General features: G+C 38.6%; 5 protein-coding genes across 7 annotated transcripts; 1 reads left to right on the forward strand and 4 right to left on the reverse strand.

The window, feature by feature from the left end:
- Positions 1 to 680: 680 nt before the first annotated feature.
- LOC141847207 (putative serine/threonine-protein kinase At1g54610) lies at positions 681 to 5,582 on the reverse strand. The gene is made up of 7 exons (XM_074735192.1): positions 5,049 to 5,582; positions 4,678 to 4,962; positions 4,275 to 4,592; positions 3,164 to 3,391; positions 2,762 to 2,862; positions 2,104 to 2,224; positions 681 to 1,253 (listed from the first exon to the last, which is right to left on the reverse strand). The coding sequence occupies exons 1-7, from the start codon at positions 5,436 to 5,438 to the stop codon at positions 948 to 950; spliced, it is 1,749 nt and encodes a 582-aa protein (XP_074591293.1). The 5' UTR covers positions 5,439 to 5,582; the 3' UTR covers positions 681 to 947.
- A 730-nt stretch (positions 5,583 to 6,312) lies between these two features.
- LOC141847658 (double-stranded RNA-binding protein 2-like) lies at positions 6,313 to 9,763 on the reverse strand. Of its 2 annotated transcripts, none has more exons than XM_074735716.1 (5): positions 9,642 to 9,763; positions 8,988 to 9,243; positions 8,024 to 8,243; positions 6,685 to 7,857; positions 6,313 to 6,570 (listed from the first exon to the last, which is right to left on the reverse strand). In XM_074735716.1, the coding sequence occupies exons 2-4, from the start codon at positions 9,231 to 9,233 to the stop codon at positions 6,743 to 6,745; spliced, it is 1,581 nt and encodes a 526-aa protein (XP_074591817.1). In that variant the 5' UTR covers positions 9,234 to 9,243; positions 9,642 to 9,763; the 3' UTR covers positions 6,313 to 6,570; positions 6,685 to 6,742. The 2 variants fall into 2 exon arrangements, with proteins under 2 accessions (XP_074591817.1, XP_074591816.1); XM_074735715.1 differs by lacking the exon at positions 9,642 to 9,763 and adding an exon at positions 9,418 to 9,460.
- Positions 9,764 to 10,615: 852 nt separating this feature from the next.
- On the reverse strand, positions 10,616 to 18,373 carry LOC141847260 (choline/ethanolaminephosphotransferase 1-like). The gene is made up of 19 exons (XM_074735255.1): positions 18,222 to 18,373; positions 17,804 to 17,940; positions 17,276 to 17,285; positions 17,120 to 17,170; positions 16,162 to 16,239; positions 14,760 to 14,835; positions 14,655 to 14,677; positions 14,464 to 14,564; positions 13,699 to 13,793; positions 13,483 to 13,551; positions 12,819 to 12,888; positions 12,387 to 12,450; positions 12,252 to 12,292; positions 12,085 to 12,169; positions 11,755 to 11,817; positions 11,529 to 11,587; positions 11,373 to 11,425; positions 11,110 to 11,182; positions 10,616 to 11,031 (listed from the first exon to the last, which is right to left on the reverse strand). Exons 2-19 carry the CDS (start codon positions 17,938 to 17,940, stop codon positions 11,010 to 11,012), a joined length of 1,170 nt encoding a protein of 389 aa, XP_074591356.1. The 5' UTR covers positions 18,222 to 18,373; the 3' UTR covers positions 10,616 to 11,009.
- Positions 18,374 to 19,537: 1,164 nt separating this feature from the next.
- On the reverse strand, positions 19,538 to 22,076 carry LOC141847038 (pentatricopeptide repeat-containing protein At3g29230-like). Its single transcript, XM_074735028.1, has one exon. It carries the CDS (start codon positions 22,074 to 22,076, stop codon positions 19,989 to 19,991), a length of 2,088 nt encoding a protein of 695 aa, XP_074591129.1. The 3' UTR covers positions 19,538 to 19,988.
- Positions 22,077 to 22,645: 569 nt separating this feature from the next.
- Positions 22,646 to 25,790, forward strand: LOC141847261 (choline-phosphate cytidylyltransferase 2-like). 2 transcript variants are annotated; one of them, XM_074735257.1, is made up of 8 exons: positions 22,646 to 22,908; positions 23,093 to 23,206; positions 23,988 to 24,083; positions 24,611 to 24,653; positions 24,741 to 24,896; positions 25,015 to 25,095; positions 25,220 to 25,309; positions 25,378 to 25,790. In XM_074735257.1, the coding sequence occupies exons 1-8, from the start codon at positions 22,685 to 22,687 to the stop codon at positions 25,516 to 25,518; spliced, it is 945 nt and encodes a 314-aa protein (XP_074591358.1). In that variant the 5' UTR covers positions 22,646 to 22,684; the 3' UTR covers positions 25,519 to 25,790. The 2 variants fall into 2 exon arrangements, with proteins under 2 accessions (XP_074591358.1, XP_074591357.1); XM_074735256.1 differs by having other exon boundaries at positions 24,611 to 24,896.
- Positions 25,791 to 25,808: the final 18 nt, after the last annotated feature.

Here is a 25,808-nt window from a genome sequence, read left to right on the forward strand (position 1 = left end):
ATATCCCGCTGTTATAATTGTCGTCGCCATTAGTTCCCGTTACGATAGTGTTATATTCAATATCACGTATCCATATGTTTTGCCGGCACGATCAAGTAATCCTTCCCGTTATCTAAAATTCAAAGGCGTTATCGTCGTAGTTAAGTAAAGATATAATAACTCTGATTATAATAGAACAGATTTATTGAAATAGACAAGAATCAAATCTCAACGAAACTAAAACAATGTCATTTTCTATCGTGATCAACTACAATAAAATTGACTGTATAAAACCGTTAAAGTAGCAAATTTCATCTTTTGCTAAAGTAAAGATGATAATAATAGAGCATTTGAGGAACTAAACATATTAGCCACTTTGAATAGGTTAGTCGAGCTAAAGGGACCAAGTGTCCATATTGAACGGGTTCGATGTGTCGACAAAGAACTTAAATTCAAATGATTGAGTCATGCTAGTTGGATCAAATGAATCGTACAAAGGAACTTGTTCTTGTTGAGATCAACTACGAGGACAAAGGAGTCGATCAATTTTCCAAAGTCAGTTGGGCTCACAAGTTGGTCTACGAGGTCTTCTAAATGGCATGGGCAAGAGTAATATACAAATGGATGCAATAACAGGATTCCAAACACTTATTTCACTGAAAAAATCCAATGCCAGAATCCAGTTATAAACAAGCACATCGAAAAAGGCAGAAAAAAAAAGGAAGAAAAACAATATACATGACAAGAATAATTCCTCTGCAGCCATCTATCCAAAAGGCTAACCATACAAAAAAAATAAACAGATGTAGAAGAAAACGAATAAGGGGACGAAGGGAGCTATTTTAACTCCCAATTTAATTTAGAGGGGGTTTTAACCAGCAGCATCTGAGAATGCTCAAGTAATGGATGATCTATCCAGTTCATATGGACTGCTTCTCATGTAACTTGAGTGAAGGCCTCTGTCTTTTTTATGATTCCTTGGTAGCATTAGCACTCGAAAGATGCTTGATGTTAGCAGGCATCTGAGTTGCTGCAGATTTTTTCTTTCGCCTCGGGCCGCCAGTGGCAGCTGGTTCAATCAAGGGGCCAGACCACATTGCCACTTCGCTTTTCTGATAGGGAAATACCGTGCTGAAAGAGGACTCCGGCGGTTCGAAGGCAGGGTCCATAGGATGGGATGACTCAGAAGGATAACCAAGTGCTCCATCCTGGTGAGGTGGTGGGAACTTCTCGCTCTTACTCTTTGCATTAGCATGAGTAATCAGACGCAGTCTCTGTTGTCACACAGGAGGGTAAAGTAACATCTTAACTAGAAATCCAAATTGCATACAAATAGCTCTACTTCAACTGTTAATAGATAGTAGCTTGATTTGGGAGGGAAAGAAAACTATGCTTCAGCAACATGAGTAAGAAGGTTACCGACCATTATGAATGCTGTCATTTAGATACAAAGAAAAACTAGTGTTGAGAAAATAAACTTAGAGATCCAGAAGCTGCAACGGTTTTAGTAGTGTTTAGTCTGCTTGAGGCTTAAAATGTCTTTTCAAAACATGCACATTATGACTCTCATGTTTCCTTGCATAGGTTAAAAGTGAAATACAAAAGAAAAACAAGCAGCAAGAATCAGCCACAAGAATCTTTTCTTTGGATTTGTCACCCTCTTTAGGTTAACGCAAAAGATGCACAGTGCGATAATATGTGTATACAATTGGCAGTGAATAAAATGGATGTGGCATTTCAGTTCGCAAAGTTGGCTCTTACTGATTCAATGTGTACATGAAAACTCAACTGAATCTAGCACTGCATCTTATTATTGGCTTCTCTATTCCCTTCTTGCACTCTTTGATATATACTCTTAAAAATATATTTTGATATGGTTAAACTACCAAAGGAAACCTATTTACAGTTTAAAAAAATTCTTATAGCCAATCAAGATTTAAACATCATGAAGTATATGTTAGTGTCGTCTGCAGGGTGTTGTGTAAATTAGGCTCTGATTGGGAAAAGAATGTAATCTTATTCCTTATAAATGAAAGGTAGGAAGATAGCAGTTCACAGTGGCAAACCAATGTTAAATTATTTTCCAATCAAATGATTAAACACCTAAAAGACTGTTTCACTTACATCAATGTTGACTTGAAGTTCTGCATTAGCTTCAAGGGAAGGAATTGCCCTTGTAGTTCGCTCTCGTGTGCGCATCTTCTTTGTTCCACTAACATTGGCTTTCCCACCACCAGCTCTCAACCTACAAAAATTGCCATCATTAATCACACGGAATATATGGAATACAAAATTACAGCTTCCTAAGTCACTTGAGTCCATTTATGTCTCAACTATCCGTACCGATTGTTGTTTTCAGTGTGACTCCGTGGAGGAGGGAGCTTGAAGTAGAGTTTAAGTCATTTAAACTATGAGTGGAAAGAAATTTCTAAAAAGAAGCTACCATGTTACTTAAGCCGTTTTACCATTTGATCCTATCTCGAGTGTCATTATGATGGTGTCTTTGCAGTACATTGACCACCCATAGAAAAGCAGTTCCAAGATAACAACATATTCCAAAAGCTACACAGGCAGGCAGAATATAGTATTATTTTCTTAAACGGCAGAAGCAAAACCATACATTTCATTCAAAACAAACCATATATTCTTTTTAACAAAACAGAGATAGCCATAGTGGAAACTATATTTTAAAAGGCGATTTCAGGAGGCAAAGGAAAGTGATTCATTTTCCATGATCCATTGGGAATAAACAAAAGAAATCAGTAAGAATAATTGTGAATACCTTCTTGCTTCTTCATCTCTCAGTTTAGCATCCATTTCCTTGCTTGGTGGATACTTTGGGAGGCTTGATGGTTCACATGCATATGGTGGAGTGTTAAAGAACTGCACAAATCAAAACAGGTAATGATTACAGTATAAAAATATATATTAACAGAGAAAACAAAAATGCAAAAGTTTCAAATACATTATTTGGGTCAGAATGAAGCATATCACAACAAAATAAATGTTAGAAGATAATTATTATTTGTAGATAGCTGTTATATGAAGATAGTTGTTAGGAGACCCTTCTTTAATGCAGCTAAGACACTAGTATTATTGCAATCTGCAATATTCTTCATAGCAGAAAAAAGTAAACAGAAACATTATATTGAGCGTAAACGAGTTCACATCATGTGGCACCTACTTCACTATTTAGAGCAGCTGTTGCAGTTAAACGTTCAATTGGATCAATTGCAAGAAGAGTTTCAATCAGTGGCAACGAAGATGGTGGGAAATCTTTAAATGTCTCCTTTATGCAGCGTTTGTATGGTTGTTGGGGTTTAAAAATAGTGGTATGTGGCAGCTTTGACTTCTTCCAATACTCCTCAGAAGGGGAACCACAAAGCTTGAAAATCTTGTGCAGCTGCTCAACCTAATAAAGATGGAAGCATTCAGATTTCAGAGCACACCAGCCATGATAATTGGCACATTTAAGACAAAACAAAAAAAATCTTAATTTGATACTGGTATATTTGAGTAGTATATGCATAGTGTAGTAGGTCTTGGTGATACTCAGCAAACCTTTTAAATAGCTTATAGCTTATATAATAGTAAACATTGACTTTCCAAGAACTAAGTTGGCATCATTGACCTAATTAGGTAAATCTTATATACCAAGCAATAGCCTCTTATTTGCTTGTTTCATAGTAAAGTCACCTATAGATGTAAAAGAGCAAGTGAAGCCCATATGAAAGATTGAAAAAATGATGCTTCATCATCAGATCAAGCAAATCCAACCATTTTAGTCATTTCTGTGAGGACATGTTAATTACTATCACCAGGTTTTCAAAGAGAACATTGTTTCTATATTTACAAACCTCACCTTTTACCTTGAAAATGATGTCCAAAAATTCAAAACTAACATGAAAATGATGTTTGGATAAAAGAAATGGTCGCTCCTAGCATACCTGTTGCCAATTCGAGTTTTTGGTTTGGAGATTATATTAAAAGCTTACTTTAGGAGATGAAAATCAATGTACCTCATACTCTTCTGATTTTTTTTTATCCCTTTTTACATGTTCATAATAGGGTATTATCAATCTACACTATCATTCATATGTTTCTGGCAAGAAAGAGCCTGAACTCTTCATGTTTGGATACAAGTAAACTTCTACAACGATATATTTGCCCTGCCTAACTTGAATCCTTGCATTATTATCCTCTAGTGTCAGTAATGCTATGGAGAACAGCAGCTACTTTACATATAAAGGAGGAATCACTAACACTTTCTGCAGTGAACTAAACCCACATGGTACCTCAGTCCTCCCGGGCATGATAGGCTTCCCAGCTAACAACTCCGCCAAAATGCAGCCAGCACTCCAAAGGTCTATACCCACACCATAGTCAGTGGCTCCTAAGAGAAGCTCTGGTGCTCGATACCAAAGGGTTACTACCCGGCTGGTCATGGGATGCTTGCGGTTTGGATCGAAGAATGTAGCCAAGCCAAAATCAGCAATCTTCAACAACCCTTCATTATCTATTAGGAGATTGGAACCTTTAATATCTCGATGCAACACACCATTATTATGACAGTGCTCCAACCCTGACAATAACTGACGCATATAACACTTAACCTGAAAGAAATCAATATCAGATAGATATCATGATAAAAGTCGTGCTTTTATTAAGAGCATAAAATGGCTGTCATGGTAGTGTGACCTGAGCTTCAGTAAACTTGATAGTGGGACTCGCAGCAAGACCAGCAAGATCATGCTCCATATACTCGAATACTAAATACAAACTGCAAGTCATCCTGGAAGTCACTAAACCTTCCAGTTTAATCACATTGGCATGATCCAACTGCCTCAAAATAAGGATCTCTCTCGCCATGAATTTCACACTTTCCGGCTCCATATTGTCAAACCTGACTTTCTTCAAAGCGACGATTTTGCCCGTCAGCATGTCCTTCGCCTTGTAAACATTGCTGTAGGTTCCTTGGCCAATCTAAATAAAAAGGAAAAAGGCACCACTTTTATCAGCCAAACTCACCGAACCAAAAGCACGGATAGGGAACGAAAACGAAAGATTGCCTTGTCGATCTTCTCGAAGGTGTCAGCACGGCGAGGCGTCCAGCCCTTAATGGCCTCCCCAGCAACATTTGAGAGCCAGGAGGGCCACCCGGCGGCCACCTGCTCACCGTGAGCATGACCAGGCGGGTTGCTCAGCCTGGGATCAAGCCTCAGTCGCCTACGCCGCGTCGGGCGATCTCCATCCGGCCGTTCCGCGTCATCCTTCCGGTCATGGGCGTCGACCTCAGGGGCGGCAGCGGCGACGGTGTCGATCCCGGAAGGTGCGGCCTGGGACTGTAGTTCGGAGACGACGGCGCCGGAAGGCCGCTCCTTATCTCGGACACGGCGGCGGCTACCGAGGGAGGACGGGGTGGGGGCAGCGGAAGCCTCTTTGGTGAGGAAGCAGCCCATGGTTCATTCAGCTCATCGCGGCACCGCCGCCCGGGAGGTAGGAAATGCAGAGGTGTCAGGCGGATCGGAGCTCGGGCGGAAAGGGTTAGGGTTGGTGCTAGTGGCCTCCTCGGCTCGCTGGTCGCTGCTGCTTCTTCAACTCGGTGTCTGTGAAGCAAAAGATGCGAACTCGGGAGTTGGGATTCGAGCAGGCGGTAAAAGTAACAGAGAGATAAGCGGAAAGGAGGTGACCCGACGCCTTGCGGTAAGCTGCTCCGCGATGGGAAATCGATTGTGGAAGAAGGCCAATTATTTCATATGTTTATATTTAATTTCCTTTTTTATCTTACAAGTGATATTGTGGAAGGTCAATTTATTTATTTATTTATTTATTTATAATAATAATAATAATAATTGAGTGAGAGTGACGAAACGATAACTGATGAGTGGAAGGCCAAGAAGAAAATTTTTAAAAAACAATACCAAGTTTTATTAATTAATTAAGTTTAATTTCGATTTTAAGTAGATGGTTCACAGTGTCTATTTTGTCCACTAATCATGTGGAGAGATAGATCTAGTTAATAATAGTTTCGAATAATCCAAAAACTTTTTGACCAAGATCCAAAAGCCATTTGTTTAAACTCATTTATTAAACAATTTAGGATGCTCAAAACGAAGCTCAAACAGTCATTATAATAAGATAAATTATTAATAATCCAATAAATATAATTATTACTTTATATAAAAAAATTTATTTTTCAAAAAATTATTCTTCGATTTTCATATGCATACTTTAATAAAATTAAATTATTCCGGTGACTAACTTGTCGAGGATAAGGACATTTTGAAGAATAAGTAAATTTTCGAGGGTGTCAATTTAATTTTTCACCCCGCTATAAAAACTAGTATGATGTCGAGTTCTTATCTGGAAAAAAAAACAGAGCGACCTCGTGTTTGGTCAAATCCGTCGCTTTCTGGTGAAGGAAGTGATCGGCGATCTCGACGCCGCCGCCGCCCGCCCCGTGCTCGAGATTTGTCGACCTGAGGATGTCATCTGGATGTCCCGAGAAGGAAGCAATCAGCAGATGATCTTGTTGGTGTTCGTCGTGATGTGCGCCACTTCGTCATCGCCCTCGGTTTCTCGCTCAAGATCCTGTATTTTGGAGACAGATCATCGTCAAACGGTGTCGGAGAGATTTTGCAGAGGAAAGAACTCGTTCCATATCAAGTAAGAAATCGTCATTTCCGAAACATGAGTTCAACCTACCGAATCAGATTCGACAAGTTCTGTAAGCTGCTTCCCGAATGATAGACGAACTGTTGGCTCATATCCGGAGGTTAACAAATTTAGCACCGACATCTGATATTATCTCCTTCTCGTGGTAAGGTTTCTGGTTCGCTTCCGGTTTCATCGCCGCCGGCGGAGCTGAAAAAACTGGTATGGCCGATCTCACAGTAACAGGCGGAGGCACAAAACACGGGGAAGACCTAGCTGAACATACAGGAATAGCTGTTTGAATTCTCGATGCTGAACCTTTAGGACCAGATGGACGCAAAGATGATGGAGTTCTGAATTCCCCGTCTTCATAAGAAGAGTTCGTCGATGGTACCGGATGAACTCCATGAAGTGCAGGGATTATGGAATTCAAGTCTCGGTCACAGATCAAAGAGTGGCTTGGAGCTGAAGGAGACCAATCTCTCGGCAACAAACCGAATGTTTTCCTTTGGCTTCTTCGATCAGCTTTCATGTCCTGAGGCTCTCTAAGATCGTCCGAGCCTCGAGCTGCTGCGAAAGGGCATGAAACAACAAATTGATCAGAATTGAAACCACAGGACGCACATTTCTCTTCTTCATCTTGAAGTGGCTTCTGAGTAGTTGATGCATCAGAACTGCGGAATGGAAGAGAGGAATCTGCAACATCTGATGAATGAGAATTTCCACTTTCTTTCCTTTCTCCATGGCCATCCTTCTCGTGTGTCTTACCCAGGAGTGCCGGATATCGACCTCCGAATGGAACCGAGGCAGAATAGTCCGAGAAGTACACCGGCAAATACGGAGAACTAAGCCGGTTTTGATCGACGGACGGCAAGAATGAAACTTGATTTGGCTGGTACACACTTTGCTGAACTGGGATAAAAGTAGGATCCCTGGCATGCAGGGGAGGTGCTTGATGCCACATTTGGTACATCGCTGCTTCAGGTGCGATGTTAGGGTACACCCAGTTCTGGGGAGGCATGGGGTAGAAGCACAGATTGGAAGTTGGATGCGGGTTTCGCCAAGAAGAAGGTCTTTGCTGGCTTCGCTGTTTTGGAGATGATGATGGGCTGCTTTCTTCTGATTGAGGCAGTTTTGCAAGGGCTCTAGCCACGACCATCTGTTCTTGTTCTTCAGTTTCTAAATGTGAAGATGTAGAGGGAGAAGAGGTTCCTGAATGTGACACTGCAATCATCAATGAGAGGATCACTGTCCAAAGGATCTAAAATATCAACCAAAGTAACTGAATTTTTTCCCTACCAAATCAAGATAACTAAAACATCGAATATCAACCAAAATCAAAAGGTTGAGATTCTGAGTTCTGTTTGCTAAACATGTAAATATTACTCACAGTGCTTCAGTGAGGACCAGGCAACCATAGCAGCATTCTTTTGAGCCTGTTTCTTGGTCTTGGCAGGTTCTCCAATAAAACTCATTCCTGCAAGCTCAACTGTGCAGGTAAAAATTGGTGTATTACCAAGTCCAGATCGAACAGTCGTATACACAGGCAGCTTCAGTCCAGCTTTATGAGCTGACTCTTGTAGTAAGTTCTTGTAGATTCCAGTCTCATCCTGACAGAGAAAAGAACATGCCACCTATTTGGTATTCTATCAAACTTTTTGTATGAAGATCATTGATAATAAGAGCAACAAATTATTATGTCCATTAAAAATTTCGAATCATTGCAATCTAGAATATAGAAAGTGAGAAGTTTCTTTGATTAACTTCATGTGCCTGATGTGGATGGAGCATCATCATCATAAACAAATTATGTTTCATCCCAATTAGAATTCTATAACAAATTCAAAATTCCTCTTTAACTTGCACCTCTTAGGAGTTGTTTGTTTTCCTCAACAAGGCTCTTCATTTTATTGCTCTTTCCTGTGAAGTAACTTCAACTGGTGTATAAGTAAACTCGCAGAAAGTTAGAAGCACTGGTATATATAACATTTATCAAATCCAAATCCCACCAATGGAATGATAATCCTTATCAAATCAAAATATAAGGCAAAATAGAAAACATGAGAGGTATGTAAGGTGAAAATATCCTTGACCAAGAGAATCAAAAGAAAAGAAAGGCGTGTTTGTAGCGTAGTTTAGATGTTAATTCAACATATTTAGATGGAAAACAAAGCATTTGTGAAATTATTTGACAATGTTATCGAACTTGTAGTTCATCAAGAGATGAATAATCTCGAAGGCAAGATCAGTAAATGAAATTATGTGAACTAAAATTTGAAAACCTATAGTGATGTCAAACCTATCTATTGGTAGCAATTAGTAAATCTAAATCAATCAACATTTGGGATGCATACCAGGACTTTGGCAGCGAGTGACCTAGAAGGGCCTCTCTTTGAGAGGGTATTCAAAGCTACTTCGGCGGCGGCATGCTCTGCCTGTCTGAGCGTGGAGCAGAAGGTTGGGCTTTCAAAGGTTTCCCCATTAAAGTTGACAGTGGCTTTGAACCGCGGAGCATGGTCCGGCCCTTCCCTTATACAAGCATAGGAGGGCAAATTGAAGCAGCTCCTCTGCGCAAGCTCTTGAAGCTGGTTCTTAAACATGATTGAAGGTCTGAAACCAGAATCATCAATAAGCTAACCACGATGGGAAATCTGAAGTCATAGAACCATTTGAGGAACTCTCAAAATTGAACAAACTCCTTTTTATTCTCTACGATTGAGGGGAAAAACAGAGAGAGAAACTTTTTTTTTTTAACAAAGGAACACAGGAATCATAGTGCCCTACATGGCTTCGATGGATTCCCCAATCATCAAGAGCCCTAAATCGGTTAAACATATGCCAAAATAAAAGGAAAGAAGGTTTTTTTCGCACTTAATCTTAATAAAGATCAAAACAAACAATCTAAATCCATAACAACACCACGAAGCAAGATAGAAATCCATCCAATAGGATCCATAGTAAAAAATAATAATAATCCAGCGAAAGCGATTAAGGAAAAGGACTGTGACCTCAGATCGAATCCGATGAATTCCTATCTGATTTCTGTAGATCGATTGCTCACAAATGACGGTGGTGGAGGGGCGCAGGATTGCGGTCGCCTCTCTCGCTTTCTCTATGGCGTTGCTTCTTTTGGTTGCTTTGGTTACCATTAATGGCTTCCGTGCCTTGTTTTGTCGCCATTATTTTCCGATGTGCATTATAATTTAAAATTGATAAATTAAACAAAATTCAAATTCATAAAAAAATCAATTAATTTTTTTTCCGATTAATCTGATCCATTCATTCCATTTATTGTTTATTAAATCAAATTGATTTGTTCCATTTATTGTTTATTAAAGCATTGGTTTCACTAAATTAATTTTAATTTTTTTATCAACGAACTACTTTTGATTCAATATATGCGCAAATAAATAAATATTCTTTGTGATAAATTCTTCAAAAACAAATCATTTTGTACGTCACTATGTACCTCCTTTTTCAAAAGGAGCCTTGAATTTCAAATTATCTCCTTAGCCGTCAACATATTGCATAATCTAATACAATAATAATAATGTTCTTGGGGCAATAATGCCGCGGTAAGATATCTAGGTTGTCTCAGAGATGTGGCCAAACACGTGCTAGGTTGTTCAATTTCTAACTACGACGTATTTACAAAAATTTTCCTCCAAATGAAGAGCGCAATCAAAGGATGCTGAGCGTCTGAGTTGACCGTTACGTGCACTTCCCGTTTTATCTTGATGGTCGATGAGAAACTTCCGTGGAACTGACCGATCACCCCAGAGATAGTCAATGGAACTAACTAGAATTTATCATTTTTAATATAATAATAATGAGGCAAAATGAAAAATCCACCCTATTTTTAAAATACAGAAAAGCCCCTCATTTTATATTTTATCCTAAAAATCCTTCTCAAATTACTCATCAATAACAAAAAATACTTGCAAGCCCGGTTGACAAAAATAACGAAATCTGAACACTACACTGGACAAAATCTATGATATTGAATCATCATCAAATAATTTACTTGCACAATATCCAATCCATGTTTGCTAAGATGACTATGCTCTGCATCAGCATCTATCTGTTCTTCAAATACTTTTTAAATTAAAGAGTTTATTTTCCCACTCAATCAAAGGTGTGGGCGATCAATCGTAAGATTAGCTCCTGAGACTTTGTCGGTCGGAAACATACAAAAACAGTGGAAATATTCCCTAGTTCAACTGAAATCTTGCTTCACTTGCTGCAAAATCTCCACGAAGCAAACGAAACAAGTTGACAAAATGGCACGACCGGAGAACACGAACAACAAGGTGCAGTCAGGTTTTGTGTCATGGTTGTAGCTGAAACTGCCGAGTGTTGATCATGAGTAGCATTGCTTAAGCTTCTTTCCTGGTTATCCTGTTGTTCCAAGTCAGTTATGTGCCCTTGCAGGTGTTGGTGAATCGAGAGATGAATCGAAAGGGAAGTGTAGCGAACCTGAAGCAGTAAATGCCAAGCGCGCTTGTGATCTCATGAATGACAGATGTTGCGAAGTGCAGATAAAGCGCCACTGTTTGCACAAGCAATGAAACAAATTTTATGGCATCAGATGATGTTCATAGAGATATTGAAACTAAGAACATTAGCAGTTGGAATGTGGAAGGCTATGTGCAGGCGATATTAAGGGAGTAAATCGACTCAAATCAAAATACTCCATAGTTTCAAGGTGCACATACTAATTTATCAGTGACAGTAGTTACCTGTGAATAGACAGTAGAAAACAAGAACCACTTGTTCATCGACCAGAGGAGCTCTGCAAGCAAGAAAAATTTGAATACACTCATGTTTAAAAAAAAATTCCAATTGGCTCAGCAGATCAAATTTTGAAATCTAGCGGTCCTAAAGTATATACATACCCATCGTTGAGTTTGGCAGTGAGAGCATTCGCTATGGCAAGAGGAAGAAACAGCAGGGACTGTTAAGAGAGAGAAACCAAGTTAATAATTATGGGACAACTTATACTACTTTGCTTTTGCTACCAACAAATTCCTCAAGGTTAATGAATGCAATGGTGAAGATTTCAAGTGCTCAGGTGCGAGATCTATAAAATCTGTAAATAAGCATGGTGGAATAAGTAGATACCATGCACATTCCAGTTTTTAAACCTTTGGGTTCGTCGCAGAGGTGAGCAAGGATCATTCTTCCCTGTCAAAACATTGATATTAGTTTCCAAGTTCCATGCTAACAAAACTGAAGCATAGCTTTCACAAAACTTACAATGAATTATTTACCAAGAAGTAGAATCAAATCAAGAACAACACAAATGATAAGTTTTTACAGCATATATGACAAAAATAATGATGTAATCACACCCCGTTGTTAATGTCATAACAATCACCTCCTAGGAAGCAAAAGTTACATGCATACAGTTGCAACTATGTTCAAAAGCCTGCAAATCATTAGTATGCTTACCACTAGAAATCCGAATGCAAATCCAGTTCCAGTTACAAGCAAATGAGGATAATTACGCATAATGTCGGAAGGCGACAAATATGACCTGCGATCATAATAGAATGGTATCATGACACACTAAAACTACATGTCATAAAACAATCAACTAAGTGCTAACGTATACAAACCAGATAAGAACTCCAGCCATGAGCACGCCAAAAGGAAATAGCTGCCAATAAAAGAAACCACATTATTCAACCCCCAAAAGCAAGTTCATCAAATATTGATGTACATCCATGAAGATTTAGAACCAAATGAATTACCATAGCTAAGGCCAAAATCATGCTTCCTTTCTTTGCTTGGACAACCTTCTGGACATTGCTAATGCTGCCAAATAGATGTGAAGTTAATTTTGCAGCTATTTGCTTAAATAGCAAAAGAGAAATTGAATTGGCTTCTTGAAACTTCTAGAGATAGTTTCTGTTGAAAAAAAAAAAAGAGGAAACCACCAAAACTATATGCACCTTCTCCATGCAAGTCTTTCTGTATATGTTTTAAGTGCATCACAGAAATAGAAATAAAAAAATTAAATAAGTATCTGAACCTCAAACTAAACAGAAAGATGGTTTCAATAGGCTACTCAAATTAAAACAATAGCCTGTATCATGGCAGAAGATACATTTGTAAGCAAAGTGAAAGCCTGAAGATACCGAGGTTGAAGAACAAGAAAAAACACATGAGAAAAGGATACTTACTTGGAACTCAGAGTAGGAATCACAGCAAAAGCAACCATCAGAACTAGCACAATGCCATAGACTGGGATCTCTGGTTATACCAGCAAGTAGCAAAATAAGTCTTAATTCAGATATCACAAGGTATAAGTTGTATTATAAACTTTTAGCAAAAAACATACTTAATAAAGTATCAGAAAATCCCAAAAAAATTTCTCAAAGAAGCTCCTAGTAAAAGTCTTTAAAGATCAATTGGCCTTATTAAGGAAACTCACACATAACAGCTTGATGTTTGGAAAGAAACAACCAAGAAAAATGGCTTTTGCCAAATACTTAATCTGCTTAGATACTTATCATAATGGCTTTCTTGGCAAGAGAGGTTTCCTTAGCAAAAATTAGTAATTTATTATGTTGTTTTATTCATTGTTTAGATTGATGATTTTAACATATACCAGCACATAATTTGCATGGTAAGATTCTTCCTCATTAAATTATCACTCAAAGTTATTGCTGATGATAACAATTGCAACTACAGAGAGGCCTTTATTCCTATGTTTGAAGAACTAGAGTAAATTTTAAATAATAAGTAATAACTTAGGCCCTTATGGTATTACAGAATTCAAGGAAAAAATTTTCTGAAAATTCTTTGAAAAAAAAGCTTTTAAAAATGTAAAGGTGTCAGCTTTACCAGGAAGAAATGGCACCCAACCAAAAAGAGGAATTGACTTTCGGAAATCCTGTGCCCACCACTCAGCTCCTGTACACAAGGGAAAAAGAACACAGCACCATTTTGTAAGAAGATGATCAGTCCAACACAAAATAAGTGGCTAACAAATGAACTGAGAAAAAGGCAGAAGACTAATATTTTTTGCCACAGTGCAAATGGAATTCAAAGATCACATACCCAAAAAGAATGTCAGCCAGTGGCAAACATAGATAAGCATGAGGCCTTCTGTAGGTCCATTAAGTATAGGAAGGATGAGTGTATTTGTAAAGAAGCTGGTAAAATAAAAATAAAAAACATCAATAACTGAACTGCTATCAAACATAATAATAGCAAGAAAACCATATCCTACAATATCTAGATGTAAAAATCACCTGAAACCTAGACAACCATTTATGACAAAAGCCAATTTGCCAAACATATTTAATGAGGTCCAACATATCATGGAACATAGCTAACCAGCATCAAAATAGATCTGTTTTTTTTTAAACAAACACCCATATATATTTAGATCTGATTCTTCTACTAATGCAAAAGATACTTTCTTGTCTCAGATAGTTGCAGCATGATGAACGTTTTAAGCTGGATATTTCAAAATCTGATGCATTATAAAGTCATATCAAAGATTTAACTTGAGACATTAACTGGCTGATAGTCATGAAGTTCCATAATAAACGAATACACTTCATGGGATTCAGTGTTAGACCCAACACCCAGAACATGGTCAAACTTGCTTATGAAAAGAAACACAAGCAAATTAGGTATCAAAGGACATCAAATTGAGATCATTTTCATTAAACAATCCACCATAGGTACCATGCATAATGTAAGGCATGATTAAACCAGATGATGACCAAATAAAGGGATACTTCAGAAAGTACAAAAAACCTTAACTCTAAAAAAAATCAAATGAATGAATATCAAGATCTAAGAAGAAGAACCCACTGTTCCCATGTTGCAAAGTAAAATGGAATAGCTGCAATCACCCAAAACCAGAAAGTTGACCTGCCACACATAATAGTGCTCCCAAATGCCAAGGCTTCAAACTAGTGAAAAGAAAAAAAATGAAGATCACAAATGATAACATAATACGAAGACTATAGGTTAACATAAAAAGATAAGATGAGAGAGCATACAGCACAAGCAAGTGCATCACATCCTGCGATCACATAGTTTTAAAGTTTTAAGAATAAGAACAAATCATAAATTAATCAGGTTAACCATTCTGGTAGAATAAATACCATGATCAAAAAGTTCTCCCAGAGGACTAGATGAATTGGTACGCCTAGCTTGTTTACCATCAACAGCATCAAAAGTCTGGAACCAAAATATATTTTGGCATGTGAAGTTAGTCAAAAGCAAGAATACTATAAGACACAAGTGAAGAAGAAAATATATAAATGTAGGCATACAAGCATCAAGTGAAAGGCACAATCAAATCAACACAACAATTGCAAAACAGTCCTACAATGACAGAATCAATTGAGAACAGTAGCGACTCCAACTGGAGTAGTTTATCTTCAAAATAGGACCACACAAAAATACCATGCATGAAAAATTGGATCTAATGCTCTGTTTACCCCAGAGAGGGAGAGGGGGAGAGAGTGGATAGAGGAGGGAAAAAGATCACCTGTGGAAACAGATCCACCATGGAAAAGAAAATGAAAGAAAGAGGGAAAGAAGGAACTCAGTGACCTGGCCACGAGATCACGGCTAGGTCAGGGCCACGAGCTCGCATTCGCTAACTTGCAACATCGCAGCCAGACCACAAGCTCACTGTTGGCTCCTGTTGGTTCACCAGAGAGCTTTGCTTGGGAGGAAAAAGAACTCCATTTCCCAGATTTCAAGTGGATGAAAACTTGGCCCAAATTTGATCAACCAACATATTTTGAATCTGTTCGTTCCCTAATTTTGCATCAAGTAAATGGAGGAAGTATCTTAACTCTCCCGCAATCCATCCTTTCCCTAATCCATCCTTCGGGTAAACAAAGCATAAGTGAAAAGGAGGATAATTATGAAAGTGTTACTAACAAGATGCAATAACAGTTATCTTAGAAGCACACAGAATTGCAAAATTCACTTCAGAAAGAAGATATTGACAAAACAAATACAAGCATAAATCGATTCCACAGTTGACAGATAAAATAAAAAGACTTGGCCCAAAAGTTTAAAAAAAGAAGGTATAATTACAGAGATTCAACGCACACAATCTTGATGAAATTCTCAAAGTTCAACCATGCTAGTGAAAAGTAACTGATATGGAAATTCTTAACCAACACTTATACATAATAATTCTTCTTCTTCTTTGACCAAACAATCAATCAAACTGCTCACCATGCTAGCAGCTAAAGGAAATGAAGGTGACATCAATGACAGAAACATTAAAGATGCTTAACTTATTACTTTATTCATTTTTTTCTCTTTATTTACTCTTTGTTTTGTTGTTGCACAAGCAACATAGCAAAGTATGTGCCTGACATACCAAGAAATGCCAGCAAGAATCCTTGCCTTTATCTTCTATTAGGCACATAAGGTAACCATAGAGAAGCTGTTTAACTGATATCACTTGCACAATTTTATGATCAATTGCAGAATTTGACACGCACATGCAAACTGTCACAATAATTCTCAAAAACCCCATACCTGATATAGGAATAGAAGTAAGCCATGGGCAAGATGCACCCATCTTGGTGGAGCAGTATCAAGACGAGGTGAATATATCTGTGAACAATAGCACAAACATGTAAAATATTGAACAAAGGCTAACAAAAATATTGCATAAGCTGGATACAGAAAAAGATATAGGCATAAGTCCAGATTCCAGAGTAGTTACGGTGTCCAGCACAAAGGCAAAGCAGAATTCACACACAGAAAATAATTAGTAGACATGATGAACAAATAACTATCAACATAGGGTGCGGTGCAGGTATAATGATAGCCAAAACCAGATGAGAAAAATGTGAAACAAATTTGATAAGAAAACTGATAATTATGCCATGTAGTAATATAAACATAGTAGTTGCAAGAATAAACTCTTGTGAAACGTCTACCTACAAGCTTAAACTAATAAAGAAATACTGGTTCTTTTTCTGTCATCTTTAAAAGCAGAGGCAACTGATCAACCAAGGGGGAAGGTCGTCCACTTCCCTCTTATCTAAACAGCTGACAAGGTAACAAAATAACAGATAGCTTCCATTTACTCAGATAGCTATGTGAAAGCATCATAACCTTAGTAGAGAACATAAATAAATTGATGCGGCATTGGAAGATAAAAGTTAACACCATTGAATATAAGAATACCTAGAAAAGAGGTTCAGTTCAACTTCTTCATGTTTTTCAATGACCCAGTTTTGTGTGTACTGGTATTAATTATTCATAGAGTTACTCTAAATGTATGATCTGTACATTATAAGTTCTAAGTTCTAACACCAATATTCAAGCCCTCACAAAATGTCATGGTTTGGTTAGCAGATTCCTTGGATGATGCAAATTTCTGATAGGAAAAAATTATCCAATAAAACAAGTTGTTAAAAGTTAAAACATTAACAAAACTGAAATTATGTATGAGGACCAAAAGGGAAATTAGGTGATTTTCACTTACATAACCAAGAAGTGCAGATATCAGTAGAAACAAAAATCCTGTAAGAGTTATCTGAAGAACACATAACAGAGTTACAGTCCTTAGCAAGAAAGAAAGGAAGGATCTGAAATCTCAAAATAAAAAAAAATGATCAAGTACAGTCAGTTGTCCTCTTACCATGTTTGGTCTGGAAAAGCATCCCAATATGAAAAGATAAAATAGAAGCAATAAGTCACATTAATATTGAAAATTCATACAAAATTAAATTTTTAAAGCAACGTAATTGCTTCTAATACAAGCATTAGAAAGAAATATAATCTAATCTAATAACGTGGAAAATACACTCACAATATCTAAAAAAATACAGGAATAATTATTGTAAATTGCACAGATAATTTAGTATTAATTTTTCCTACTTAATCATCTGTCCTTGCTAAAGGGCTTCAGTATTTTCAAGGTGTAACATAGTACAAGCGAATGACTCCAAGGAAGGATCATCATGGATTGACTAACTATAAAGATTACAAGATTCTCTTCCTAAAACAAAAACTAACGAATTAAGAGATGCGAAAATTTTCAAACAAACTAAGAAGAACTATAATTACAACTTAATCTAGAAAAAAAAAACTATAATCTAAGTACTTGGTCTGGAAACTAGGTACGTAACAGATAAATGGCAATTACCAGGTGAAGCAGAGAACTTACGGCATCCAAAGAGGGAAAAACGTCACGCAGCGGGTCCAAAAGGGTTGCAAGATGTACTTCGCTACCAGGGAGTGGTCCACGCCGCTGTACTTGTACTTGTGAAGCGTCGCCACTCCATGTTGCCCGATGTACCCCATCTGTCATATTCACCGCGCATGACAAAATTATTATCATACGAAAAACAGGACGAAGATCGTAGCACTCCCAAATCATCAAACGAGTTTAACAAAAAAAATTCAAATGGCAGGCGATTCAACCCATGCTCCCAACTTTTTCGCAATCCCTTGGAAAGGCGTAGCGCAAAGCGAAATCGCACCCAAAATGGGACCACGAAAAAAATTAACCAACGAACGAAGACAGAAATAGAAGACGAGATGAACAGCGGGGGTGAAGAAGAGAATGGTAGAAATTTATTCACCGGGATCGGATCAGGCGAGCAGGGGTGTTGACGAAGAGCGGCGAAGCTTCGACCTTTCGCCTTTCTTCTGCTTCCCTGACGGCAGCGGCGCCCTAGCAAAGGGCGCGACAGAAAGATCGGGAACGACGATGCGACAACTACGAGCGAGGCGATGGAACATAAAAGAATCGTAAATAACAAACGCTATTTGAGAGTGACGATTTAAATAATAAGGAAAATTTTTTATCTACACCCTAAATTTATATTTTTATAAAGATATCCCTCAGAGTTTTAAAATTTTCAAATTCCCTCCAGAGATTTCCAAACATATTTTATTAAATAATTATTTCATACCCTTAAATGCCAAAATTCGAAACCCTAGAGGGCATGTTGAAAAATAAGCTAAATTTCAGGGCAAACTCAGAAAAAAATCACTTATCATCATCACAAGAGGAAAAATAAAAATAAAAAGGATGAAAATATAGTTAGAAGGCTCAAATATTGATAAAAAAATATTGTAATTTAATTAAAGTTGATGCAACTTAATTAAAACTAATCAAATATTATTTACAATAATAATGATGGGGGAAAAGTATTTTTAATATAAGGGACTTCTTTTGATATTTTTTTAAAAATAAAATGTCTTTTTTATTATAATAAAAGTAAGAGTAACTTTTGATTTTGAAAAATGCTTTTTCTTTTTTTTTTTTTTTCCCCAAATAAAATAGATGGCTTAAAAAGATCAGACGCGAAGGATTCTAGACCACACAGGTCATATTTAGTGAGTCGGGGATCCCCTGTCAAGCTTAGACACGGTACAGATTCTCAGGGGTTAACTTTCAGTTAGCACTTTAATCATCATAATTAAACTCAACGAATAAAAATATACATTAACTTCAGAGTCACTGTGGTTTCTTTTCTGGAATTGAAAAAGAAAAAAAAAGTTAAACTAAATATTTATTCTTGATCTTAATCTCAGAAAAAGCTTAATCCCTGTATCTGTTTACTTTATGGCAAGCGATCAAAAGTGGTTTCAGATTCCCATTAATTAAATCAGCTTTATTTCTGAGACCACAATATCACATTGGAAGATGCTCAATGGATATGCCCTTTGTTTTATGGAATTGGATTCCCTCTCTGTTGGCTTTCAATTCCCTCTCTGTTCTATTCCATATTCTACTCATTTTTTAAGCTACTTGCCTTGTGCCAGAGCTAATGAGGGAACATAATCAGTTTTCTGTGAGAGTTTGTCTCAGACAATACTTTACAGATCATTTGTATTATTCATATCCAGTTTCCAACAACAAACAATCTGAACAAACACACAGACTAAAAGTTATTGTAAATGGATGACTGACCTCAGTTCATCCAATATGGTATTGGAATGCATAAGTACTCACAGTAATATAATCTTCAATCTGCACATTATATCACAGTATGTTAGAAGAGATTCACAAAAGCAGTAATCAATAAACACAAAGTCACTTATGCCTGAAGTAAATCTGGTAGATGGTTATTGTTTCCCTATTTTTTCCTTTTTCTTGCTGAAGACAGCAAGGGAGTACCCAAAGCTTGAATTCTCTTGAAGGGAGCCTAGTGCACAAGCTTCCCTGTCACCGAAAATCTCCGCACAAACAAACCCCGTGCTGAAATGGTGAAGGCATGTTTGGTCTCAAACTGTTATTTCTCGCTTTTCAAGCTTAGATACCAACTGCATAGCCCTGTGACAATCACTGCCAATTCTCAAATTCTTAACTATTCTCAATTGTGATCTTGCTTCTGAACTAATTATAGCAAATCCAAGGCCAACTTCTCAATGTGTTGATGAAGATCCTCTTCCTTGTTCTCCTCATCCAGGTTTCTCATAATCTTCTTGATATGCTTTGCCAATTGGTCCCAAGCTTTGTATATCTCTTTGGATCTTGGGTGTGACTGGTCACTTGCTTTGAATTCATGAACGACACCATCCAACTCCACTGCACTGCGTCCTGGCTTCTTTTGCACTCGGCATGCCTTCATCAGTGCCCTCACCTGTGCGGCTTCTGTCCATTTCCCTCTCGAGGCATACACATTAGAGAGAAGGACATAATGGCCTTCATTTCCTGGGTCTAATTCAACAATCTTTCGTGCCGCCTTTTCTGCTAGTTCGACATTTTGATATGATTGGCACGCGGCCAACAAGGAACTCCAGACAACAATATCAGGCTCAATAGGCATGTTCTTGATGAGTTCATATGCTTCACTTAATTTTCCTGCCCGACCTAGCAAATCGACTACACTACCATAGTGCTCAATGCACGGAACAAGATCATACCTTTTCTGTAACAGTTCAAAAAGTTTCAGTCCCTCTGCAACAAGTCCTCCATGACTGCAGGCAGTCAGTAGGCCAATAAAGGTTACTTCATTAGGAACTATCCCATGATTTCCCATAGAAGAGAAGAGTTCGAGAGCCTCCAGACCTTGCCCATGAATAGCGAGCCCCTTTATCATTGCATTCCATGCGGCCAAGTCTTTCTCAGGCATTTCTGAAAACAGATGTCGAGATCGGTTTATGTCTCCGCAGTTTGCATACATATCAATCAGAGCAGTGCTCAAAATGGTGTTGCATTCTATTCCATTCCGACTGATGTAAGCATGAATCCATTCGCCAAGACTTAAGATGCCAATTTGGGCGCAACAATTGATCAAACTAATCATTGTCACACTATCGGGCATGACTCCAACTTGCAAACTGCATCCCTGCATCAACTTAAACAACTCAATTGCCTCGACTGGTCTCTGATTCTGAGCATAGGCAGCTATCATCGCATTCCATGCTACAAGATCCTTCTCCGGAATCTGCCCAAAAACTGATCGAGCCTCATCAACCCTGCCAACTTTAGCACAGAGGCTCAGCAGAGCAGTTGAAACAGACACCGAATTTGCAGACTTCAAGCAGCTAATAACCAGATTGAGCACATTCTCACCGACCGAGCATGCACCAGTGCAAGCAGATGCAGCAGACAACAATGTAGCATTATCAGGTCTGAATCCAACAGTAATCATCTGTTCAAAAATCGACAATGCTTTATCATTTTGCCCATTCTCAGTGTATCCAGCAATCAAAACATTCCAGGAGACTGAATCCCTCTCAGGCATTTCATCGAATAGTTCTTGAACTGTGTTCATGTCCCCTGCCCGGGCATAAGCACTCAACAGAGAGTTCCAAGAAACCACGTCTCTGCGAGGCATTTGATCAAACAAGTGGCGTGCATTGCCCACATCGCCAGAGTTCAGAAGACCCGTCATCAACATGTTCCAAGAAGTCGAATTAGGTTCTTCGATGGCCTGGAAAACCTTCCGAGCAGCTTCGTTCTCGCGGCACTTGAAGTACATGTCGACCAGTGAATTCAGCGCGATAACATCGGCGGAGGTCTCTTGAAGCTTCACCAAGCTTCCGTGGATCTGCCGTCCGAGGCTCAAACCTCTGAGCGCGGCGCAGGCCTTGAGGACGTAAGGAAAAGTAAAGCGATCGGGGGCGAATCCTCGGCCGAGGACATGGCGAGCGTAAAAGGCGACGGCTTGGCGATGGAGAGAGTTGAGGGTATAAGCCCGGAGCATGGAATTGAGGAGGACGAGGTCGGGTTCGGGGAGGGAGAGGAAAAGGCGCGTCGCGTAGGCGGGGGCTCCGGCAGAGGAACAGCCGGAGACGAGCTGGGTGAGGAGGATGCGGTCGTCGTGGAGGGAGTGGCGGAAGAGCTGAGCTTGGATTTGTTTCAGGTGGAGAACGGAGAGGTTGCGACGGAGTAGGAGGGAGATGGAGTGGTGGAGGTCCTTGCTTCCCGCCGACGGGGAAGGCGGCGGCCCAAAATGGGATAAGACGACGATATCCGCCATGACTGATTGCTATTCGACTGCATGAAACCGTTGGCGATACGATGTACGGACCGACAAACTACTTTTATGCATAAAAAATTAATTAATTTTAAATTATATATTATTAATTTTTATATATTAAAATTAAAACTTAATGTTCACATAAATTAGATTTTCTATGCTGCGCGACGACGATTTACGCGATCCATGTGCGACACCCCCGACCCTCAACCGCTCCCGCTGTCATCGCCACGCCGTCCGACCATCAGAGACTGCTGCCCTAGGCCCGGTTGACACGCCGGCGAGTGGCGCGTCAACCGGATCTGGTGCGGTGGTCGGACGACGAGACGACAGCAGCGGGTCAGCACGAGGGAGTACTGTACATTTTCACTTTTAAACGGTCAGATCTTCACGATCATATGTGATGGACGGTGATCCCACTGTCACGATCACGCGTGATGGACGCGTAACTACAAATAATTCAGTTACGTTTGGAAGTTTTAGTTCCAATTTTTAATCTGCAAAACAAAATAATAATAATAATAATAATAATAATAATAATAATAATAAGCAGCGAAGAAAAGGGCTTATTTTCCGGAACTCCGTCGATTTGCTTCCCACTCGAGTCAATGGCAACGGCCGATCCGAAGCTGAAGGCGGCAGAAGCCGAGCAGGAGGCGGCGGAGGCTGAGAAGGCGGACAATAAAGATGCCGACAACGGTACTGAGGCCGAGGCAAAGAAAGATTCCACGGAGGCTGGAGAAGGAGATTGCCCCATCCGGGTCTATGCCGATGGAATCTACGATCTCTTCCACTTCGGCCACGCCAGATCTCTGGAACAGGCGAAGAAAGCGTAAGCCTTGTTGCACTCTTCGCCTCCTTCTTGGTCGTTCAACTGTTGCCTGTGTGCCTTTTTAGTTAGCAGGGTTGTAGAAACGTGGATCTTCCATATGTTACGCTTTATTTTCTGAAGATCTGCCTTTCTATTCAAATTTTGGATTTGGGGAATTAATCAATTGTCGCTTACTGTTCTGTAGGTTTCCCAACACATATCTTCTTGTGGGTTGCTGTAATGACGAAGTGACGCACAAATACAAAGGGAAGACTGTCATGACGGAAGACGAACGTTATGAGTCACTGCGTCACTGCAAGTATTGCGTTCTTTTACTTTCTCCATCGTTAGAATTGAAACTGTTCTGTATGTTAAAAGTTTTTGGTCATGAAAGTTATGGAAAATGAATTAAACTATATATTCAAATACTTTATGTGCTCTTCCAGGAAGTTGGTCTGCAAACAGATAAGCTAAGTTTTAACTTTCTTTTAAGAACCAATTCTTGTTATAAATGAATACCAATTCCATATGAGAAAAAAATTCGTATGTAACATCTAAGGTTATAACTTTCACTTATTTGTAACATTGCAAAGAAGGCAGATATGCAAGTTAGAACAGGCACACAAGTGTGATGATGATGATGATTTGTTCACAAAATCCTACTTTGAGTAGAAATATCAAAATGTCCTAGATGTTGTCCCTGTGCCAGTGCCAACTTATCTAGGAAATTCCAAAAATTGACATGCTATTGATTCCTATAAAAAAAGATACTGCTGTAGTAGTAGCTAGATGCTTTCTTTGACTGGTGTTACTTTGGACTAGTATCTTAATTTGGGTTCTGCAGATGTTTGTTGATATAGCAACATAGTTAGGAAATTCCAAAATGTACTTATGATATTTATTGTTGTAAAAAGTATTGCTGCGATATTAGCTAGAAGCTTTAATTGATTGGTTATTGTCCTTGGATTGGCTCTGAAGATGTCTTGTGATTCTATTTGTCAAGTGTTTGACTCAAATGGAATGTTCCAAAGTTCATCTTTTTCCTACTACTGACCTTTTGAAAAAACTATTCTGTAACTAAAAAATGGTTCTTCTCACAGATGGGTTGATGAAGTTATACCTGATGCACCTTGGGTAATCACTCAGGAGTTCCTCGACAAGCACAAGATTGATTATGTGGCACATGATTCTCTCCCGTAAGGTTACACAACCTAAGTGTATTACTAGTCTTTGTCTACTCCAACATGTCTTAGTTGGTAAAGTTGTCTACCATCAAATATTTCAACTATATGCCGAGTTGCAAGTCTCTCCTACCTATAGCCTCTTTTGAGTTCATCCTTGTTTCTATTTTTATATAGGTATTTATCCTGGTGTTTAGAAACATAACAACAACAAAACACGCAAACAGATACTATTTATTTTAAAAAAACATTTTTTATATTGCATTTTACCATATTGTTGGGAGCTTTTACATATACATGTTTGCCAAATGAAATTGTTTGGATTCCTCTTAAATCATTTGTTTCACTAGTAGTAGTTTGAAGTAAAGTCTCTCTTATCAGGGATGCTGGATGCTTTCACTGGACTATAGATTTTATTGTTTAAGCTATTTCAGCAAGAGAATTCCTTATCAAGAATATTATGGAAGAATCAAATATATTTTCTTTGTTTTTTTTTAAAACAAAATGTGAACTCTCTCTTCTTTCTTTAAAATCCCATGTAGATATGCCGATGCGAGTGGAGCTGGCAATGATGTCTATGAATTTGTAAGCATTAAACCATTCTGTGATCTCACCAGTAACTATTTTCTGTGTTTCTTATCTTGTTTACTACTCATTAACATATTGTACCAGGTTAAAGTTGTTGGAAAGTTTAAAGAAACAAAGCGGACGGAAGGAATTTCTACCTCAGATCTTATAATGAGGATAGTTAAAGATTACAACAAGTATGTGATGCGTAACTTGGCCAGGGGATATACCAGGAAGGATCTAGGTGTCAGCTATATGAAGGTTGCGCGATTAGTTTTTGTAGAATGTTGTATGAAAAAGTTTCTTTTTCCCACTAACTAGTCAATTTCATGTCTCAGTGCTTGTCCTGATGTGTAGTCATTTGTGTTGTGTCTTTCAGGAAAAACATTTGAGGGTGAATATGGAATTCGAGAAGATCTATGACAAAGTCAAAGAGAAGCAAGAAAAAGTGGGAAAGAAGGTACAATGTCTTCCTCGCAGGGTGAAATTTTAATAAAGTATAGGCTGATTATATTGGCATTTGTTGTTCTCATGATCAGTGTTGTTATGTTGTTTGCTTATTGAACTTTGAGTGGCTTGTGCAGTTAAGTGTGCTTCATGATGAGTGGGTGGAGAATGCTGATCGCTGGGTCGTCGGTTTTCTAGCAAAGTTTGAAGAAGGTTGTCATCAGATGGTGAGCATCCTTTTTGCAGAGATGCTGCATGTTTGCTGCAATTGCACTGACGTTGCTCTGATCATTAGGGAACTGTCATCAAGGAGCGAATTCAGGGGAGCCTCTTGAAGGGGCAGAAAGAACTCGGTTTTTTGTACGATGACAGCGAGTATGATGAAGATGACGAGGAGGAGGAAGAAGAAGAAGAGAGGAAACAAGCTTTTAGCTGATGTATTCTCTGAATCCAACATTATCTGGTCTTCTGTATTTTTCTACCAAAGTTTGGCATGGTGCACACTTGATGTCTCATCCATAAGCTTCACCGCGTCAGTCGAGCAGGAGAGGAAGGGACCTCAAATAGAATTCTGCAGCAAAGTGTATAGTGATGAAATAGGAACATTGCATGTGGTTGATTGAAGAAATTCATAGTTTTCCTCTCTCCTCTTAATTCACTGAAGTAAACAAGACCTAAAAGTTTGTCCATCGTAGAGTAAAGCATCTTATCGATCAAGAATGAGCT

This window comes from Curcuma longa, chromosome 16 (assembly GCF_044706935.1).
Source record: "Curcuma longa cultivar G26 ecotype Majalengka, Jawa Barat chromosome 16, ITB_CL_G26_1.1, whole genome shotgun sequence".
Classification (NCBI taxonomy): Eukaryota; Viridiplantae; Streptophyta; class Magnoliopsida; order Zingiberales; family Zingiberaceae; genus Curcuma; species Curcuma longa.